Source organism: Nothoprocta perdicaria, unplaced genomic scaffold (genome assembly GCF_003342845.1).
Source record: "Nothoprocta perdicaria isolate Ctin4 unplaced genomic scaffold, notPer1 scaffold_106, whole genome shotgun sequence".
Taxonomy (NCBI): Eukaryota; Metazoa; Chordata; class Aves; order Tinamiformes; family Tinamidae; genus Nothoprocta; species Nothoprocta perdicaria.
In genome coordinates, this window is record NW_020454161.1 from 2,361,037 (window position 1) to 2,383,490 (window position 22,454).

The 22,454-nt window shown below is 36.2% G+C and overlaps 1 protein-coding gene across 2 annotated transcripts in view; it reads left to right on the plus strand.

Moving 5' to 3' along the window:
- The first annotated feature begins 1,116 nt into the window (after positions 1–1,116).
- ABCB5 (ATP binding cassette subfamily B member 5) overlaps positions 1,117–22,454 on the plus strand; it is a 31,742-nt gene continuing 10,404 nt past the window's right edge. The window contains exons 1-20 of one of the 2 annotated variants that reach the window (XM_026044962.1): positions 1,117–1,166; positions 2,647–2,734; positions 2,828–2,876; positions 3,972–4,125; positions 4,494–4,548; positions 4,785–4,976; positions 6,073–6,244; positions 7,103–7,227; positions 9,116–9,293; positions 10,268–10,381; positions 11,148–11,258; positions 12,810–12,935; positions 14,140–14,343; positions 15,038–15,208; positions 16,059–16,220; positions 16,670–16,906; positions 18,395–18,541; positions 19,497–19,601; positions 20,416–20,493; positions 21,694–21,777. In XM_026044962.1, coding sequence (XP_025900747.1) covers positions 1,118–1,166; positions 2,647–2,734; positions 2,828–2,876; positions 3,972–4,125; positions 4,494–4,548; positions 4,785–4,976; positions 6,073–6,244; positions 7,103–7,227; positions 9,116–9,293; positions 10,268–10,381; positions 11,148–11,258; positions 12,810–12,935; positions 14,140–14,343; positions 15,038–15,208; positions 16,059–16,220; positions 16,670–16,906; positions 18,395–18,541; positions 19,497–19,601; positions 20,416–20,493; positions 21,694–21,777 — 2,601 coding nt within the window. In that variant the 5' untranslated portion in view covers position 1,117. Of the gene's footprint in view, positions 1,167–2,646; positions 2,735–2,827; positions 2,877–3,971; positions 4,126–4,493; positions 4,549–4,784; positions 4,977–6,072; positions 6,245–7,102; positions 7,228–9,115; positions 9,294–10,267; positions 10,382–11,147; positions 11,259–12,809; positions 12,936–14,139; positions 14,344–15,037; positions 15,209–16,058; positions 16,221–16,669; positions 16,907–18,394; positions 18,542–19,496; positions 19,602–20,415; positions 20,494–21,693; positions 21,778–22,454 lie in introns of those variants that run through there. The other variant, XM_026044955.1, reaches the window with a different exon arrangement.

Genomic DNA, 22,454 nt, shown 5'->3' on the forward strand with positions numbered 1-22,454 from the left:
CACCGGGCAGCGGAGAAGGCGCCAGCGCTGCAGGCAGGTGAAGCCRGGACAGGGGTGGCTGTGAGCGGGGACCGAGTGAGCGGGGCCGGGCGAGTGAGCTCCACGAGACCCTCTGCAGGACCCACAGCTCTCTGGACCGGCTCCCATCTCTGCCGATGGGTGAAAATTGGCTACGAGTTGCCTTTTCCCAACTGCTTTCTTGGGGATAGTGCTGATCTGCTGCTGTCCCAGACTCCAGTAAACCTCAGTGCACAGCATGGGGAGTGACGGGCAGCAGCGGGGAAAGCGCTGTGACCTAAACTTGGTCCCTTTATTTTTCTGTCGTGGTTAACAAGATGTCTTGTAGCTGTGGTGAGTGGCAGTGGGTGAATTTTAACCTGCCTAAGGGTTGTCGTTCTCTTGGTATATCCGGCAGGATAATCTCTCAGTATCCTATTTTTATAGGCATAGCACATGTTTTAAGGATTGAAATGAAATAATAAGAGAAAACTAGAAATTAATCAGAAAGGATTACTAAAAAAATACAGATTTGGAGGGTTATATGTTTGCTTTCTTAAACATTATGTCAGGTTGCTTATATTTATTGTTGTAACTGTTAATTTAACCTCAGTGATTCAATTTCATTACTTTTAAAATATAAATGTGATATTCCAAGAAGCAAAGCTTTGAAAAGCTTGGAATGTCAGACACTTACTTTCTGAGAATATCACTTGGTTGGTGCATGTGCAACCTGTATGTATGTCTTTACTCTTTAGCTTGATGATCATGAGCAATTATAATTGCTTGGTAAGGCTTAATCATATACAAATTGTTAAGGGAAATCGTCTATTTTTTCTCATACATACTAGCCTGGATGAACTATTATAAATGATTGAGATGATGTAATATTTATACAATATGTAAAAGACTACTTAAGTAGATAACTGCTTTAAATGGTATTGTGGTAGTTTGTTTTTTAAAATTTCCATTTTTATCGTGCTGTTGTAAATGTATTTCAATCATTCTATGTCAATAGGAAAAATATTGATACTAAAATATATTTGTTATTTTGTGTGAAGGTTTTGCCTAATGTGACTTTCACCTCTTTATCTCATAGTTATCCAGCAAAGGAAAAATAATGAGAGATGATTTTGTAAATCATGCAGAAATTGAACTCTCCGGTGATGGTAAGCTGCATACATGAAAGTAATGTGTGTGTTTGATGAATATATTTCACAGCTTTCAATCTAAAGATACATTATAAATCCTCCTTGGTTGCTGTAGTGATTTTGTAGGCAATAGCACATTGGCAGGTCCTGAATATGTGTATTCTATGGCAATTTGCTAGACATATCCTATTTTCTCCTTTATATTCTTCCCGGTCAGTAAGTTTCTGGGGATTTTAAAATAACTAGAGCCACCACCCAGAAAGCATGCATGCCTAAGAGTCATTCCACTGAGTTCAACTGCGTTTATTCATAAGAGTAAAGTTGTTGGGTAGTACTGGCCTGGACTTGCAAATAAGATCAGTCCAATAAGGTAATAACAAACGTTATTGCCTTTGAATGATTATTTAAACAAATCTTTATAGRCTGCCTACAAAGGTACATAAAAACAGTGCATAGGAAAAAATCTACTCAGGATGAGTCAGTAGTTTAGGTCAAAGCAGGTTGGGGATGGTTAGTGTGCTGCCATCATTTCTCTCCATGTGATTTGCCGTTGCTCCCTGTTGTGATTTGGCTCATCAGTTTTTTTATCCACTTATGGCATCTCATGCTATTATAATCATAAATTGTTTTGGTGAGATTCCTCTTTTGCATAGTACATATACACAGTATAGTACACAGCAATATATATGCTACTATATATACATAGAATCATAGAATGCTTAAGGTTGGAAGGGACCTCAGAGGTCATCTAGTCCAACCCACCTGCACACGCAGGGTCACCTAGAGCACGTGGCACAGGGCTGCATCCAAGCAGGTTTTAAAGATCTCCGAATAAGGAGACTCCCCTGGGCAGCCTATTCCAGGGCTCTCTCATTCTCACAGTCAAGAAGTGCTTCCTTAAGTTGCTGTGGAAATTTTGGTGCCTCAGCTTGTGGCTGTTTCCTCTAGTCCTATCGCTGGCCACCACTGAATGTATATGCACATACATGTATGTGTGCACATTGCATGTGTACACTGTATGTGTACATACATGTATATGTACATATATGTATAGTACATACATGTACTCTTTTTGTACAAAGGCTGCATGGCAACTACTGCAATACTGCAATAAAGATAGGATTATAGGCAAAGACACAATTCTGCAGGCAACTCACAGGTATTCAGTGTTGCTTACAGGAATTTTAATCTATACTATAAGCAATTTCACTTTACATGGATAGCAGTCTTTGATACTTTTTCTGTATAAATATATCTTAATGTTGAAGACAAAGGCTCTTTTCATTATAAAAATGAGGCTGCACACATTTTTTCTGGAGTGACAGAGATGAGCTTAAGAAAGAAAGTTTCAAGAAAAAAATAACTGTACTGTTTAAAGAATGTGAGAAAAAATAATCTTTAAGATTTAAATTGCAAAAGAATGAGCAGGGAAAGATGTAAGAAAATGATACAAAGACTGGATGTTATGTCAAAACAAAGTCTGCTTTTTGTTCCACAGAACCTGTAAGCGAGAGGAATTCCAATCCTTCTTTCCAACATGATGAAAATCTTCAACAAAGTGACCAACTGAAGACCAAGAAAAAAAAGTAGGGACTATCTGAACTGAATATTGGCTATTGGCTCTTATTGCTTTGCTAAAATGAGTTTACCTTAACTCAGTCTCTTGTATTGCATTCCAGGAAGAAAAATGAGAAGCCAAAGAAAAAAGTGGTTGGAATTTTTGAATTGGTTAGTCCCCTTTGATGGTCTGTTTTACATTTTCCCTTTCTTTAGCTGTCACTTTGAATTGTTTATGTAGATATAACAGTTAATAGGCAGTGAAAAACTGGAAGAGACATCTGAGACCCAGGAAATGCCCTCCTTAAAATTTGGTCCTCTTTAAAATTTATACTGTTATGTCAAGTTCCCATCACAGTATATTGGAAGTACTTGAAGCAACCTAGTAATAGTGGCATTGCAGAACAAAGTTATCCCATGTTGAGGGTGATTTAGGACACTTACACTGCACAGGTCATTGTGTTAGTTCCTTTTATGAAGGGTTTATCCTGTGCTTAACTTTTTTTTTATGTCAGGTCTCTTTTTATGTCAGGTTTCTACAACAGCTATTCTCAAATATCTCTGTACATATACATGCACATGAACTGAGAAGACTTTTATTTCTTTCTGATTTATTCTGTGACCTTTTATACTTTGTAAGTGTGTTAATGTCAGGAATAAGATATGACTTAAAATTAGACATTCAGCTATCTATTCAGCATCTATTCAGAAATATATCTATTATTAGATTATTATATCTATTATTAGATTGTTATACCTATTATTAATATATCCAGGAATGGCTATTTCACTTTAAATTCACATTTTTTTAAACCAAACAAATGTTCAAGGATGGACCATTCTTAAGATACAATCATCAAGGCAAACAATTTCTACTGATAGCCAGGTACTAGTTGATAACTCCTAGTAAATATGTAACTAGGTGGAATGCAATATGTAATAAATTGTACAGAGATGAACATCAGTTAGAAACACAGAAGATGCATTCTTTTTTTTTCCTTTTGAGGAAATAACCATGTATACTGCCAACATTCAGCAACAGCTTTACTGAATATTGATTTAAATATATATGTGACCTGTTACAAAATTATTCTTATGTTCTTTTACCTTTAGTTTTAGTTTTGCTTCTTAGAATGTATATGTGAAAACAAAGTATGTTTTGGAAATATGCTGTCCTGCAACAAGGATATGAATTGTCGGACATAACCTCACTGKTTTTTTTTGTTTGTTTGTTTGTTTATTTGTTTGTTTGTTTTTCTTTAATAGTTTYGCTATGCTGATTGGGTGGATATACTTTTGATGGTAGTTGGTTTGATAGCAGCAACTGCAAATGGTACCGGTTTACCGCTTATGATCATTGTCTTTGGAGACATGACAAATTCTTTTGTTCTAAGTGGTATGAACTCAAGTATACCAGAAAGTAAGTGAATAGACTTCTCTAAGCATCAGTTCTATTTTGTGAGAGGGGCTAAGATATTCCCCTGACTGAGTGGTGGAACACATAAAAAGTACATGATGAGAAAAATTAATCCCTCTGCAAATTATCAGATCATTTAAATCAATCTTTGGTGGTTTGGACAGGACAAACAGAGTTTTTGTGGGACAGTAGGGTGCATGACCAACTTTTGTACTTTTCTGACCTTATTACCATGTTTTTTTAGTGTCTGTCTGATTTCATTTGCTTAATGCAGAACACCCAAAAAATGATGACCCTAGGCTGTCATAATTTATTTTCTATACATTTTATAATTTTAATTGCATAATTAATAGATGATTTTTTTTTTGCAGATACTTCAGCAAATGTTTGTTTAGTTCCAGTAGATATAGAAGTTGAAATGACAAAGTAAGAATCTTTGCAATTATTCTGTTAATAATAGGGTTTTTTTTGTTTTTCTGTTTTTTTATTTTCCCTTTGAGCAGAAGCAAAATTTTGCCTTCTTAGAAGACTTCCCAACAATTTATTGTATGCTTTGGTATTTACCCTAGTGGAGTAAATAAAGACTAACTGAAGTCTTCTAGATATCACTTCTCTTACAGGATACAAAGTGATTATATGGCCTTTTTATTCTCTTATCTCAGATTTGCTTACTACTATGTYGGAATTGGCTGTGCTGTATTGATACTAAGCACCATCCAAGTGTGGACATTTTTGACTGCGGCCACAAGGCAGACAGCAAGGATTCGTCAGAAGTTCTTTTTTGCAGTTCTTCATCAGGAGATGGCCTGGTTCGATGCTACCCAGATTGGAACGCTGAACACCAGACTGACAGAGTGAGGACTTTATTTATTTTTGCCCCCGCACAATGTGATGTTCAAAAGAAAACTGCCATTCTTCTTCTATGGAATTGCCTGTAGAGAGTATTGAAGAAAACCTTGAACTGAAATGTGAAATATTGCAGCTCTCTGAGAGAKGAATTCATTATCCTTTTCTGCTTTGTTTGTGGAGTTTCTGTAAAAAATGCATTGGAAGAGTTTACCCTGGGAAACACTGTAGTCTACTGTTCTGACATTGGCATTGCAATATTTATGAAATACATGGCAGGTAGTACCAGATAAACAGTTCATCTGTCTCTAGCTAATTTACAAACACTGAAAGCTCTGACASTTTACTGAATGGGTATGAACTTGCATTTATATTCAACCAGATATCAGTCTGGACTCAATTCAAAGTCAGCTAAAAACTTTTGAAGCTTTTCCATAGACTTAATAYGTTTAGGGGTGAGGACTGCATACCCAGTATGTGGTAGAGACCATAAGGATGAACACAGATTTCTCTCAGTTATAAGATCACTTTTGACAGAGCTGTAGCCTAAAAGCTGTAAGAGAGGCTTAAATGAATCCACTCACAGCTCTAAGATCTGCATTTCTTAAGAAGAGAAAAATGAGAAGGAAAATGGCATGAAAAACAGAGGTTCTTCCAAATAACAATTTTATGATAGAAGAGAGATAAGCCTTGATCTGAGAATGTGACCAAAACTAATAATATAAAATTCATCAGAGAGCTCAGAGGAAGAAGYCATTTAGAAAAGGTCATAGGAGGTGAAAGGATTGTTTGGCTGTTTACTTGTATTATTCCATTTAGATACTGGATAAGGAAACTAAGGTCATTTGTGACCCAGAGATAGGACACAGAAACATCAGAGAATGATATAAAGTACAGAAATTGAGTCCTAGAAAATAGGATATTTCCACTATACTTTGGCCACACAAGAGACTAATGGTACAATTCAGCAGCTGTGGTTAGAATTTTTCCTGTGCCAATTATGAAATTGCAAAACTTCTTGCGCTTCATGAAACTGGAGAATGGGTTAAGGGTTAAAATAAGCACTTTAAATTGATTTTTTTTTCTTTTYTTTTTTTTTTTTAGTGACATCAACACCATCCATGAAGGCATTGGAGATAAAATTTCTATATTTGTACAATTTTTTGCCACATTTCTGGCCGGAATTATTATAGGATTCATCCATGGCTGGAAGCTGACATTAGTGATTTTATCAATCAGCCCCCTGCTTGCTGCATCAGCAGCAGTTTGGTCAACTGTAAGTGTCTGGGACTAGTAAAGAAAGCAAGCCAGGAAAAATCACAATTCTTGTATGCAGGAAAGAGGAAGAAAAACCAGCTAGAATGAGCTCTGAATTGTGAGGCTGATCTCATAGTTATTTTATCATTTCTTCTCRTTTCCTATGCTACTTCAGATGGCATAGGAAAAATCAGTGAAATAGCTGGAGAGGTGTTCTTTAAAAATAGGGAGAGATTTTTTATTCTTGGCAATTTGTTGTAGTCATATTAATAGGTCCTGATTGTATTCTTTAAGTAGAATTCTGKTTTTTCCCCTTGAAGCAAATGTGTGAGAAAAAAAGAAAATCAKAAGCCATTATGTAACGAGCTTGTTTTCTTCAATATGCGTTATTGCTCTTGTTTCTGAACACCTCAGCTTTCAGTGTTTGTATGGTCTGAGCCACTGTTATGTAAAAAAGTACTGTTTACCCCCATTTGATGGAGAACAGAAGTACTTGCACTGCCTGTTAAAGTCATCTTTAAAGAGCAGACTTCCCTAATGCCTTCAGGGGGACCCCAAGGGGCAGCACCAGGGTGGCTATGGCACACTTCCCTGACCATGCCAAATGCTGACACGTGTCATAGCGTAGTTCAGAGGCTGTCCTCAGAATGGGAGGAAGATGGGTCACAAAGCTCTTACATTTGTCTAGTCTTTCACTGTCATTTGGACACAATCAAAAAAAAAGCTAGACAGTTTGTGAATGTTCACAACAGATAGAGGAGTTGATCCCAGCTTTCCTAAATTTATTTTTCTTGCACTTTGCCCAGTGATTCTTCACCAATACAGTGTCCATATCATTTTGATAAGCTGCAATAAATTCTGTTTTTGAATTTTCAAGCTCCTGGCATCACTTACTGCTAAGGAGCTGTCTGCTTATGCTAAAGCAGGGGCTGTAGCAGAAGAAATTTTGACAGCTGTGAAGACTGTTGTGGCTTTCAATGGACAAAAAAAAGCAATAGCAAAGTAAGTTCTTGAATTAATAATAATTCCACTTAATATATGCAAAAGAAGTTTGCATTTAGGGTATCGGAGAGGGGTAAAAAGAGCATGGCAGACTCTCCTTGGAATCAGTTTATCCTTCTTTAAGTGAACAGTTCACCTGAAAATAAAGATGGGTAAGTAAATCAAGTCCATGATCATAGACTATTCAGTTTTACCACTACAGTATAGTCACAAATTTCTCTTCCAAAAGAGATCTGGAGTTAAATTCAGAAATCAAAGTTTTGGAAGGGTTACCTTTGTCTAGTACTCAAAAACAGCCAAACATGTGATTAGTTGCCTAACTTCTGGAACATGTGCCCTGCTGTTCTGATCTTTGATTAATGAGCTCATATTTAAGCTTCACTGGCTAAAGACCTTGGGTAAAATCGCATCACTGGCTTTTATTACTTCAATGCTTTTCAAATAACACTTGTAGTTAACCTAACTTAGTCTTAGTCACATGTAGAAGGAGAGTCACAGAAGGTGCATTGGATATGGGAGGCCAGAATTTCATTCACATGTATGTCAAATATGCTAACAAGTAAGCAAATGAAAAAATCAGTGCATAGATACAGAGCATCACTAGTGCCATCTACCTGAGGTATGCAAAGACTTAGTCTATAYGATCCATAAATCTCTTGGTTCTTTTTAAGCTCCCATGTTTGCCTTGCCCTTGTACAAATTTTCTTAAATGATGTTAGCTTTAGCTCTGGGTCTTATAGTCTGTTTTTGTATTTGCGTGCTTCTACCAGATGATATCTGTCTATATGGTACTGATCTCATCTTACTGTATTTTATCCTTAAATTATAACAATTTCAARGCTTTTTTGAGTGATCAATTATACTTGTAATCTCTACTTAAGTCCAGTTCTCATTCACTGTTCCTGAAGGATCTGTGATACTGATGACAAAGCAACCTAGCCAAAGCATCTCAGTATATTYGAGTATACAATATAGAATCAGTAGAATGCAGTAATTTACGTAACCAAAATTAGTTTGAGTCATTTCAAGATCCTTCCCTGCTGACTAAATTTGACCGGTCACTTCAGATCTTCCTATTATGGGGAGCTTGTGTGTATAAAATGTGCGTTAGGAAGAAACTGCAGGCTGCTGAGTCATGCCACTGAGAGGTGAAATGATATATGTGATCACTAAGTTATACTTTACATAAAGAGCTTGAGGAATTGAAAGCTATTAGTTGGAAACTAGAGAAGAGTGAACTTGAATTGTCCTTAAAAAATAATTATTTCACTGAATTTATCAGTCTTTGTATTACCTTTATGTGCCCACTCATATTGTCATGCTAATCAGTAAATTAACTTGAGAGAAAGACTTAAGACTTTCAGAATRGCCAGCAAGAGGCAAACTGTTAGTCAGCAGAAGCTCTGGCTTCTATGCATTTACCTGGCTTCATCCATAGTGTTTTTTTAGAGAGGGGAAGTTGTTTGTTTTTTCAAAATATTTGGAGGACTTAATCTTACGTTTGATAGGTGATGTTGATTGAACCATTTCCAAGATTTACTTTCAGATTTAAGAAAAACAAACTACTCAACGGGGGTTTTGTGTCTTTCATCATGAAAATAAAGTCATTGTACTTACTTGTTTTCTAACTTTTTCTTCCACAGTGGTAGTTCAGGTCTGAGAGGCGGATTTAGATGTTTTCAGAACATGTCAGAGCAGGTTTATTTCAAAGAATTATGATTCCATATTACTTCTAGGCTTCTGTCAAAATATTTTGCATGCTAGGTTAGAATCTGGTTAATTGCTTTTATGGCAGTAAAAAAAAAWTGACATTTCCCACTGCCCTTTTTTAATTCAATCAGTGGCATGTAGTATCTAACAAATTAATCATTTCTTCATCAATTTTCAGATATGATGTTAACCTGGAGTCAGCTAGAAATGTTGGAGTGAAAAAATCCATTACTACCAACACATCTCTAGGTGTTTCACAATTTTTGATCTTTGCATCCTATGCACTTGCATTTTGGTATGGAACCAAACTCACTGTGGAGGAGCAAGACGTCTATAATATTGGTCGTGTACTGATTGTAAGTACAACAGTGYGGCCTTGAAAAATGCTCTAATATTTCAAGCAAATACTGCTATACAAGCAGTCTGTGTAATTATCTGATCTTTCTGATGGTGATCACCATCCATGAAATGTGTATTGAACTAGCTGCTAAAGACTTGYTTGGTATAAAAGAATCAAGAGGAGAGCATTTGTCTATGTAACTTTTGATATTTAAAACTTAGCCATGTATTGTGAACAGGACCTTTGAATATACACTATAATCAGTGTTGAGGCAAGAGTACCTGCAGAGTATGACTTTTCCCACTTGTCTTAGACCTTGTTGTAGGGCAGGATGTCTAGGTAACAGAGACAAGTAATTTGGATTGCCACCAAAATTCTAGCTAGCTTAAAAGATTAAAGGAATCCCTTTGTTAGGAGTGAGTGTATACTCTGAAGTCTTTCAGATCTCATTTGGCCATGGTGTCTTTTTTTGTGAGAGGTGGTAGTGTTCATTTGCAAGTAACTTTACATTGCAATATTAGCAGTATGTCTAGGTTGCTGTTGCTTTGGAGGTATTTGGCTGTTTTCTGCAAAAGTTTGTTTACATGCTTAACTTYCAGGCTGTGAGCGACTTCTGATGAGTTCTTTTCAGCTCTCTTCCTCACAGCAAGTGAGGCAAATTGCATATGTTGGTTCCACAATTAGGATTTCACTAGAAACTCTGGAGTGTGTTTTGGGAGCTTCATGCCTTTGGGAACATCTGGAAAGCAAAAAAGAAAGATATTTATTCTGATTGATGTTCCTGTCATCTGCAAAAGGAAAAGCAAAGCCACAACCATGTATAAGTAATTATTATTCCTTGCCAAAAAAGTGGGTAGGAACTATTATRAAATTGACATTTTGATTTTTACATTTGATTTTCCTGGGAAGAATGCACTAGAACGTCTTGGAAATGACAAGTACTGGCAGATCTGTAATCCCCACCAACATTATAACCTCTCTCTGATACAGGTCTTCTTCTCTGTGCTTATCGGTGCCTTCTCTCTGGGACAGGCAGCTCCCAATCTCGAGAGTGTGGCTAATGCTCGTGGAGCTGCCTATGAAGTATACAAAATTATCAAAAAGGTATTTACAAAGGAGCTTTTCAGCTGGATTTACATTTTCCACCTTTGTCCTCGAGGGATGTAACAAAGAAAAAAAAGTCCCAAATGTCTCCAAACAAATAGATGATCTGCCTACTGATGAAACCAATGCTAGGATATCTGCCTTGATATAATGGAATCTGATTATGTCCCAAACAAATAGATGATCTGCCTAATGCTCGAACCAATGCAAGATATCTGCATTGTTGTAATGGAATCTGATTCTTTTTTGATACAATAAATTTTTGGAATCCTGGAATGTGCATATTTGACRTGTGCATGAGGTCTTTCTCTAATATTAGATTTGCAGTTATAAAGGGGAAGTAGCAAGGCRCTATGCCACTTTGTTTAATACCTATATGTACAATTTCAGATGAGCGTTTTATTTGGACATTAATAGTGCTATTGATATTTATAATAATACAAAGTTACAGTGATGATGTTGCTATAAAAGTATGTTTCTACATTATTTTTGTTTTGGTCTTATATAATAACAATTATTTTATACAATAATTGTTTATCGATGTATATATGATTTTAAATAAGACTAGAAAGCTAATATAAAAATGGCTGAATTTTCACAGTTTATGGAGTATGAAACCCTCCTATATGTGTAACTGAGGCCCACGTTTTGGCCATGGGATAGAACAGATAAACAGATAGAACAGATAGAACAGTGTAAACAGCTGAATCTGCACTTCCAAAAGTACAGTAATAAGAAATGCACTCTAAAAAATCTCTCTTTCCAGAAACGTCTTATAGATAGTAGCTCTCAGGAAGGCTACAAACCGGACAAGATCATAGGAGAAATTGAGTTCAGAAACATACATTTCAATTACCCGTCCAGACCTGATGTTACAGTAAGTATTCATTGTAGTTGTATCTAGTGTAATGAAATTCTATAGTCGATRTCTGTATTTTTTATTTAATCCTTTTGTTATTATTGTTCTTCAATGCTTTCTTGGCTCAGATATCAAAGGCAACAGGGCAGAGCTCTTCATCCTTCTTAAAGAACTCTCTAGGAGATGAGCAATTTTGTATCTCTGCAGGCCAAATGGGAGGGAAAGAAGAAATATTTTTATCATCTCTCCCAAATCTGAGTCAGCATTCTGCCTACTAATAGTATCAAATAATATTAATAGAGCTATAAAGAATCATGAAAGATATGTGGAAGTTATCCACAATCTCCCAAGAAGTTGATGCAATACAGTGTAATCTCCACTGTCTAGACTAAATCAAATCAAATATAGCTACTGTCAGTGTTAATCTTGACAACACCTTTCCTGATAACAGTTACTAACAGCCTATTAGATGGGTGTGACTATTGGCATCTGAAGAATTTGTGGTATCAAGAATATAGTTTTCGTTTGATATGTGGGCACCAGGATATCAGCACTGTCGAGATGTGAACCTCACTGGTTGTAACATAGGCAGAAAAACACAATATTGCAACAATTTCAATTGCTCACTGCAAAAATATGTGTRGGCAAAATTGTAAATCAACCTGATATAAACAAAAATTCCCATAGCAGCAAATATTTTGACAACTACACAGTATTACTCATACAGAAAAAGGATATCTTTTGAGGTAAAATGATCCTAAATGTGAAAATGGCAACAAAGATACTTTTACCTATAACCATTTTTCCCAAGGTTGCTCGGGCTATTAATAATAAGGGTTGAGATTACAAAAGGATGTTCTGGCAGTTACCTTGTCAAGACGACCATTTGCAGACCAAAAATAGATCAAAACAAGCTTGTTTCTCAGCAATAATGCTTAGCACCTTTGAAAAATAGTTATGAATCCCTCAGAAAAAAAAATGTACTATTTTATGAGTGTTGAAAAACAAAGGAGGACAGCAACAGAACATATGACATATGAGTCTGCTACAATATCACATAAGTAGAAGAAAAAGAGCCATTAAGTTTTGACTTCTGTGGCTGTGCCTATATTTGTTCATTTGAGTGTTTTAGGGAATTTTTCCCAGGCACTGGAACAAAATGGTCTAAGCAGGGAAACTGTTGAAATGTTGCTTGGCATGAACTTGTCCTGTTCCAATCATCAGTCTTCTCAAATAATTCCCAGACTTGGTTTGGTAGCCAGAATGATGGGAGGGATCATTCCCAAAAGGCAGGTTGCCTACTGTTATCCTGTTTTGGAGTCTTATATGCTTCACAGGCATAGTGTAGACTGTTCCAYAACAGTGGTCCAGAACATTCCCAGGTATATTTAATTTTCTACTGTTGCCATACCCTGTCAGATGACTCCTTATGCCATAGTCTTGATGATAGCTTCAATTATCTTGCCAGGCTGTTTTTTAATCAATCTACCTTTTAAAGTAACTACAAATTTGTCAAGCTAAAACATAAATATTGAGTTTTTAGGGGTTTTGGTTTTCTTTTTCCCCCAGATTCTCAAAGGTTTAAATTTGAAGGTTCAAACTGGGAAGACCATTGCTCTAGTTGGTGCCAGTGGTTGTGGAAAAAGCACCAGCATTCAGTTGCTACAGAGATTCTATGATCCCGACCAAGGAGAAGTAAGTTCCTACAAATGAATTATAAAAACTAAGTWTTAGGATGCCATGAATTTTACATTTTAAACTAACTTTGGTTATTGATTGAATTCAAAAATAATCTCTGCACAGTTTTGTAATTCCACAATTTAAACTTCAAATGAACTGTATTTTTTTCTGATGATCTGACTTTTTCCTTATTATGTTCCTTCTTTTTTCAGTAGCTTGCCAGAAGTAGTAAATACGACAAATCTTTCAACAGATGCAAAGATATGAAATTAAAATTCTTCTTATTAACAGTTGGCTAATAGTCTGTAAACTTTGTACTTCTTTCTTTTTTTCTCTCTTGAAAATAAAAAATTATAATCCAACTATGCTATGCTACATTTTCCTTCCTTTTCACTGAGCAAAACAAAATCCTATTTTTTCCTATTTTAAATAATTGTTTTCTTGACTCAGTTTTCTGAGTCTGCTAGCCCACAGCAAAACTTTGCATCATTATAYATTGCATGTCTGCTTTTTTGCCACTAAACACCAGATCTCATCAACAAATGTTATTTCTCATGAGAAATTTTTGAAGGAAAAAAGGAAAAAAAATGTATATATGAAAAATGTTATTTCCTACATTTCAAATATTAGGGAGTAAGCTACTACTATAATAGTATATCTAGGTAGCTATCGATTATCAACACAGTAGTTCCTTAGTTACTGTTTCCACTTGCTATACATAGATTAGTTTACTGTTTTCCTGCTATATTTGTGCCAGTGTAAATTTTTGTAGAACCATGTGGCAAATGATCTGACTTAGAAAAATCATGTCCCTTATCCTTTTTGGTAGACTTAGATTGCTTCTTCAACCTGATGTGAAGCTCAGCCACAGAGCCGCAACTGAGATGATGGCAAGCTGTGGCACAGGGATGGGAACATGGGGAGAAAAGTAATCAAGGAAGAAGATGAAAATTTCTTAGGACAGCTTGTTTTCAGACAACATATTCATTAAACAAACCTCGATGTCTTTTGTGTTTATACTCTCTTCTCCATTTTTTGTTCATGCAATAGATGGAAAAATTCTCTCAGTTTAGTTTTCTACTAAAGAAAACAGTAAGAAAGTTACTTTTCTTTTTCCTTGTAGCTGATACTTATGTCAGGTAATAATCACTTGCCTGTTTCAATTGATTTATTGTAAATATATTTCCTCATTATATTTGACATATGCTTTTCCTCTCAGGTTACGTTAGATGGAAGAGATATTCGGACACTTAACATAAAGTGGCTAAGAGAAAATATTGGTATTGTGAGTCAGGAGCCTGTTTTGTTTGCAACAACAATAGCTGAGAATATTCGCTATGGCAGAGAAGATATTTCTGATGCTGAAATTGAACAAGCAGCTAAAGAAGCCAATGCTTTTGATTTTATATCAAGACTGCCTGATGTGAGTTCATGAACTTCTTTAGCTTAAGAACCAAAGGTCTGTTTAGGCCAGTGCCCTTTTTCTGACAGGAAGAGCATGGAAAATCAACCTATAGTGTAACTTCCCAAAATATTTTTATAGCCTCCAGCAGCTTTCAGTTCAGGGACTTTTTGGGCCAGAAATCTTGCCTTTTTGTGGTTGCCCTCACCACAGTGGKTTTTTTTCCTGTGTCTAGAAGAGACTCAGGAAAACAGAAGCCACATGGCTGTATTACSATCCCTGCTGAACTAGCAGTATAGGAAGAACTGGTCTTTTAACAAAAAGATCTAGAAATCCAAAAGCTCTACATGAGAAGACATCTGTGCAATTTAATAGGAAATAGGGAAGTGTTCATAAAGTCATCAGCAAATGCAGAGGTGTCTTTTACAGGATTGACTAGAGAAGAGCCAGCGTTTGGAGCACTATGAAAGCAAAGAGTAATGATCAAGACTTTAAAGTTCAAATTTAGACATGTAAAATATGTAATGAGGGTAGGTGAACTTAGTTAATGGCTAGYTGGACAATGTTTGTTTTGCCCATGGCCAGGTCAGGCAAATAAACTACCATTGTCTAGAAGCTGGGAATGAGTACAGCACTGTTCTTATGGTCTGTCACACTGATAGAGAAGTGTATACTTTGAGGCATTCTGTAACTTTTATTTTTCCTCTGGTCTCAGAAATTTAACACCATGGTAGGGGAAAGAGGGGCTCAGCTGAGCGGTGGACAGAAACAGCGAATAGCYATTGCCCGTGCCCTGGCAAGGAATCCTAAGATTCTTCTTCTGGATGAAGCTACATCTGCATTAGATACTCAGAGTGAATCCATAGTGCAAGCAGCTCTTGATAAGGTATGAATTTTATTATTAAAGCTATCAGTCACGTGAAAAAGCACAGTACAGCAGCACTTGAGGAAAAATTAACATGCACTTTTCAGTGTAGTTTTCTASTAGGCTCAAAGACATTGGAAAATAAAATTTGGATGGATGTTTTGATKTGTTATAATAGTCAATTTACAATAATTAAAATGCCACTTGGGATTATTATTTTTATTTATTTATTTAGCATATTTACTAGTTATCAAGACTTTTATGCACAGATCTAAGTGTAATTTAGGTCTCCTGCTCTTTTCTCAAATCAAAATTGTTAATTTCCCTGTGAAGTATGGATGGTATGTTACCAAGACAAGGCATGAGGCCTGAATGACCTTCCAGGATAAATTAATAGAAACATACGTTACGATATTCCTCATATTGATTCCTCATTGAGTAGAATCACTTCGTAATCTTCAGACAGCTCTGGGAATTTATCTATGTTCTTTTTCACAAATAGAGACCAAATGTAACTTGGAGCTTGGACTGAATGAAGAGCTGAGCTAGTTAACAGCACCAAGTCTCTGTCTTCCATTTGTTACCAGCACCCCGGCTTTAGGATGGAGGTTACTGTGAAGCAAAACTGTTGGACGTGCTATGCCTCTGTCTCTCCATCTCATGACCCCTTCCTTAGCATGATATTCCTACATCAGGAAAAGGAAAAGGAGTCAATAGCCTTTAAATAACCAAGAACTACTTGGTTGGTCTGGGATGTTGTGTCACATATCTAATGTGTATTTTTATGTATGATTTTAAAAAGTTTAGTGAAGCTTAGCTTAGTTATTTTCATGAACATTTTAATGTAAATCGCAAATTTTTTTTCTAAAAGGCTCGGAATGGGCGCACCACCATTGTAATTGCTCACAGACTTTCTACTGTCAGGACTGCTGACACTATTGCTGCACTTGAGAAAGGTGTTGTGGTTGAACAAGGTACACACAGTGAACTCATGTTACAGAAGGGAGTCTACTACTCACTGGTAATGCAGCAGGTAATAACATTTTTCTTTTTTTTTCTTTTTTTTTTTATCACTGCTTAAAGTATTGCATATACAAGRTGCTGCTAAAGACACATGCTGACGTCGCATGCTGACCTGTGCTTTCTCTGCATAGTTCCCACAGAGTTCCCGTATTTTTTTTCTACTTGTAACAGTTGTAACATGTCAACAGATCATGCTGACATGATCTAATATGTCAAAAACATAACTGAGTAGAAGGCAGACTACAGAATTGTCACAGAACTGATAGATTCCAGATCCAATATACATGAAGTGCTTAAAAAAATTAAAAAAGCAAAATACTACTTCTACTGTTTCAGGACTAATGAAACAAATGTGCTCACATGATTGAAATAGCAATATTCATGAGAAAAAAAAAAGAATCACTCTTCCTTCTCTACATTCAAAATGTATTGTGATTATGTATCCTGAATTGTCTCTAGGGTTGTAGCAATAATATTGAAGATGACAGGACATCAGAAGAAGATGAGGAATCAGAAGTGGAGGAATATAGACAAAACAATGGAAATGACCTTGTGCAGGAATTAACTGATCAAGCTGGTTTTGGGGATCTGGAGATCCTTAAGAAAGGCAGTATCCATAGAAGATCCAGCAGATATAAGAGTAGGAAACGCTCTTCTAAGAAATCCTCTGAAAAAAAGAAGAAAAAGGACCTAGAGGTACGTACTAAAATTTTACTTCAGTGTCTAGTGATAGCTTGCAAGCATAATCACAAAGCACATTAATTACTTTTAGATAGCTGATGGCCATGCATGCAACATTTACTTGGTGCTATTATAGAGAATACAACCTATGGTGAGCATTTACCCTGAGTAACAAAGCAAAAACATGTAAGTTTTACATATCAAAAATCACATTTGGACACTATGGACCTAAAATGTGTCAATAAAAAAAGTGTCTCTGTTAGATTATAATTGGTTAAATAAAGAGGAAGTCTCAAATTTTGTCCTACTTCATAAATTAGGAGTATAGCATGTTCTAATTCTGTCTAGATAATAATTGTGAGATATCATTTGCAGTATTATTTGCAACACTTCACATCAGGAAGTATAAACTTACGGATAATATACATGGGTAATAATGTGAATAATAAGGGTGTGCTTATCAAGTTTTGGAAATCAGGATTTCATATGTATGCAGCTTCAGATTATATAGTGTATTTTTGAAAGCCATGTTGTCCTTTGTATCTTCTGGGTTTTTTTCACTAGAATATGGTTAGTAGGTAGTGCATGATGCAAACACATCAAAACTGCAAGAGAACCGAGTGCATTTGTATTATCAAAAACAAAATATAGGTTTAAAACATACTTTTTGGTTATTTATTATGTTCAAGTTTAAGACCTTACAGGAAGCGAGACTACATATTCGTGGCTTAGTATTCATCACTTCTAGTAGTTTTTTTTTTTTTTTTCAGTTTCAAAAAGTTCAATTCACTGTTGTGGTTGAAGCTCAACAACCCTATACATGTGAAGCACAGGCTAAAAGCATCATCCGATGAGGCCAAATCTCATCCATTTTTTTGTCTAATTTCCAATGTTTTCGCTTTTTRCTTTTCCAGAGCTTCCACAGTGAAGACACAGACATAAGTGTAAATCAGTAAAACACAAGAGAGCATTTATGTATTTTAAAAAGAGAAGCAGGATAAATCACTGTTACATATGCCTCTTTCATGCTTYTGATAATGATGCATAGACTGTATTTTGTAAAAGAAAAAGACATCTATATCCAATTGTATTACTGCCAACCCACCAGCATTTAACTGAAATGGAACCAGAGGGATCTTTTCTGTGCTCTAGACAGTGAGACTTTTAGTTCTTCATAATGATTCAAGTGTTATAGTTGCTATTCATGGTGACTAATCCTATCTGACTTTCAATGAACTATACTGACTCTTCTCCTCCCACAACTTAGCCTTTTGTTAAATTTTTGTCTCCAGATTTATATAGTGCAATTGAAGTCCTAGGATATGAAACAGCAAAGCAGCAGATCTCCAGCATGTTTGCTCATTCAGACAGTGCACATAGAGAGCTTTCAGTGGCTTAATAAGACAATTCACTACTCACTGCATAATTAACTCCTACTCTCTAAGGAGTTTTGTGTTCTGGGGAACTTCCTGAGGAAAACTTGCAAACTTTCCTTTCTTCTAGGAAGAAAATCTCCCTGCTGTATCATACTCCAGAATCCTGGCTCTAAACAAACCTGAATGGCCATATATAGSACTAGGAGTGATTGCTGCTGCAGTTTTAGGTGGGGTCCATCCTACATTTGCTGTTCTATTTGGAAAAATCATTGGGGTAAGTTTTGCCCAGTCGTTGAGTTGCTGATTTTCCCTCATTCCAGTCAGTTCTTTCTATGTAAGACTCTGGGTGGGATCCACTCATGTAAATGTAGCCCTATGGTTTCCCCTCAGGTGACTCAGACATGGAACAGTATAGAGAAGACCACTAGATGCCTACCTCTAGATAACAGAATTACATGGGGGTAGAAGGAAAGTGTCAAGGTTACCACCTCTGCAGTCTAACAGAGTTTTTTTTCTCTGTGTTTTTTGGCTGATGTTTGTTYTTATGTTTGTTTGTTTTTCCCCCCATAGTCTAAACAGTTTGGACCTGAGCTTCTCTCCAGCTTAAATATTTTCTGTTTTCCTTTCCTATACCTCATATAAAGAATTTTATTATTATTATTCCTCAGGTTAGTTTTAATAATACTTTTGTGTATTAAACCCTAAAGTCTTTCAAGATGCCTTGTGTTGTCAGTGCCATCTAGAACTATTGGACTTCATAAGCAATTGCTCCTTTGTTTCCCATATCATTACAAGCAGTGAGGAGTCTTCTTTGGGATTCCTATGCCAAACAGTTCCTATACTATACTGCGCAGAAAGGAGACTGGAGGGAAAGCTTTCCAGGAAACTTGAAGGCTCATGGATTTGTTTGCTGGAGAGATAGATTCCAAAGAAAAACAGATAAAATTGGTGAGCTGACCATGTAGAGGCAGAGCTCTTGAGGGAATTGCAACTAGTCATCAGAAGAAAAGGCAAATAGTTGGAGCTGGGGGTAATGAGCTAACATGATATAGRTTAAAAGCAAAATCGTACTTCCTCCTGACATGCAACAGAGCTGAATATAGACTGAGTTCATGGTCTTGGAGACTGCTATGAGAAAATGCGATGGAGTAGTTTCTTGAGATGAATATTGGTTTATTTGACCGGCTATCATTGTCCATGTGCTATTTCTTGTGTTTTYTCTTACACAGGCTTTCCAAGAAACGGATGGAGAAAAAAGGAGTAAGAACACTTTGCTGTTTTCTCTAATGTTTCTTGTACTTGGAGTGATCACGTTAGCAGCTTACATAGTCCAAGTAAGTGTCACTACACTGAAACACTAGAAATCCTTATCTCCCCAATAGGCTGCAGGTAAAATTGCTATCAGCTCAGTATAAGGAGGAAGACAGAGCTTACAAAACCATGTATAAGTTCCAGGATTCTTTGTGAGATAAGTTATTTTTATTCATGTTTTTACCTAAACACAGAGTCATWTTCTCTGTAGGTTTAAATATCAATGGATTCAATTGGCTGAATCAAATTTGAGGGCCTAACCATAAAAGATGTAGTTATTACTTACATGTACCATTGACAGTGTAGACTTTTCCTTTCCCAAGGAAAGCTACTGAATGGCTGGTACAGAATAGACTTTTTCATAGATGGACTTTTTCATACCTACCAACAAAGTCCTCAGCTTTAAATCCTCTTATTAATGTTCTGTGCCCTGTGGGAAATCATTACTGCACACCGATCCCAAAATCCATTGGTATGACTGGTACACCTCAGAGATGAGGTGGACATCTCTGGTAGCAGTCTCAGTAGAGAAGCCAATATCTGATTGGGCTGTGATGTGATTAATTTATCCTTTGACATGGTGAGGCATAGGAAAAGATATTGCAACAAAGCTCCTGCTTTTTTTTTTTTTTTTTTGGCCATGTGGATACTTTTCTGGGGGAAAACAGAGTTTCAGTTCCAGRAATAGGAATGTTACACTTGCAAATTTTACAAATGCACAGAAGTTTGCAAGAGACTTCTTGGTGTCATGGCTTTTATTGTGTATTTTTTCTAATCTGATGACGTAGCTCACTGTATGAAATATGAACATTTATCCTACCTCCCCTCCACTCACAGGGATTCATGTTTGGAAAGTCTGGGGAAACACTGACAATGAGATTGCGCTCTTTGTCCTTCAGAGCATTGCTTCAGCAGGTATGAGTTTTACAATGAGGATATCATGAGAGCCAGATGGCTTCTGCAGATTGTCACACAATGTATGTTTGCTTTCAGTTGTGTGGTCTGGAGAAAAGACAAACAAAAACCTATCTTTATTACTAGTGGCTTTGAAAAATATACTGCTTTTCTGGACGTCTCCTATCCTGTATGCAATTTATGTCAGTGCTACTACTGTAAATAGTCTATTTTTGAAGGAGTATGATTACAGATGGTGCACACATGCACATTTCTGAAACACTAACACAAACATGGTTGGCAAGAATCTGGGTGAACATAGACAGCTGCAAGGAGGCCYGAAAAAACTTAGTCTGTACTCGCTTAGGTGGTCATGATGCAAGTATATAATGTGTAGATTTAAATTTAATCTGTTTAACTGATCAGATTTAAATCTMTATATTACAGTGCATAGCAAACAAATTATTGCTAACCTTTTTTTACTGAAAAAAAAATGAAAACTATCTGCACTATAGCATCAAGATTTACTTGTGAGAAATAAAAATMTTAAATTCAATTCTCTCTGTTAATAGATTCATGAGTTTTCACACAATTGATTGTCACTTGCATAGGAATTTTGTGGGTGAATAATTTGTCAAATGATGTACACACTGAGAACAGTTGGCAAAGAGCTGTATATTCATGAAAACATCTGAAAGGATCTCAGTGAGGGAAAATTATATGCGATTAAAAAAACAACAAAAAATCCTCCCATAACCTTTGGAAGTAAAAGGACATTTGTCCATTCCATATGGACAAATACAAATCAGAAATTGCTCTTCTGTAGTTAATGGAATAGGTAATTGCTGTAAGAAGAAAGGAGTTACCTCTTTTCAGGCCCAGGAAGGATTGGATAAAACTGATTTATAACAAAAAAATTGTAAATACATTCTAAAGAACATTACGAATGACAGTACCTTGTTTGTGAACAAGCAGATGTTTAAAACAGAATATCACTGTTTGATCACTCTTTAAGCTTCTTTTAGTTTTTGTGGAAGATATTTACTACAGAGGAAGACTATCACAATTTGTTACGGTTGATGCTGTCATTGACTTGCGCTTACATTTCCTCGCGTGCCAGATGAGCTAGAAGTATTTGTTCATTTTACTCATGACCTTGATAATATTGAAGTATAAGAAAAACTYTTTTTTTAACAAAAAAATTGGCATCTTCTCTTGAAGGAGATTGGATGGTATGATGATCAAAAAAATGCTGTTGGTGTGCTGTTAACTCGACTTGCTACAGATGCTTCCCAAGTTAAAGGGGTATGCAGATTCTTTTTCTATATTTTTCTTCATATTTTTCTTACATCTATTAATTACAATTGACAAGTGCTGCTGATATTATTTTAAAAAACAAGGTAGTAAATCTACCCCACAGGCTAGCAGATGCATTTCAATAGCATGCTGTTGACATCTTTGAAATAGCTTCTCAGCTGATAATTTATGAGGACTATCAAATATTCAGCAGATGTCCACATACCTTTATTTCCCTAGTTGCAGGTCTTGAGGCTAAGTATCTAATAACTGTGAACACAAAATGAAATCCGTATATGAAATGGGGACCAGAAGCAGTGGAACCCACAGTTTTATACTCTGTGATGGAGTGCATCTAGAGTCTCCCCTGAGTGACATAAAGAGGTTACATCTGCAGTTGAAGCAGCAGCCCCTTACCAGCCTCCATAAACAGAAATTTCCTCCCCATCTCTATCAAACATACTTCTCACACAAGCAGGCCAAGCAGGAAAAAAATGATTTGTCATTAACAAAGAGCACAAGGGAAGAGGATGCCCAAGGGATGGGATGAGTCAAGGCACTGGTATGGGAGAGGCAGCCACTGGAAACTCATCAGGAGAATATGACAGATTTTGCAGAGTTCCACTTACTCCTCACCTTATCAGCAGTCCTTAAAAATCTAACAGGCTGGAGAGGAAAAAAAAAGT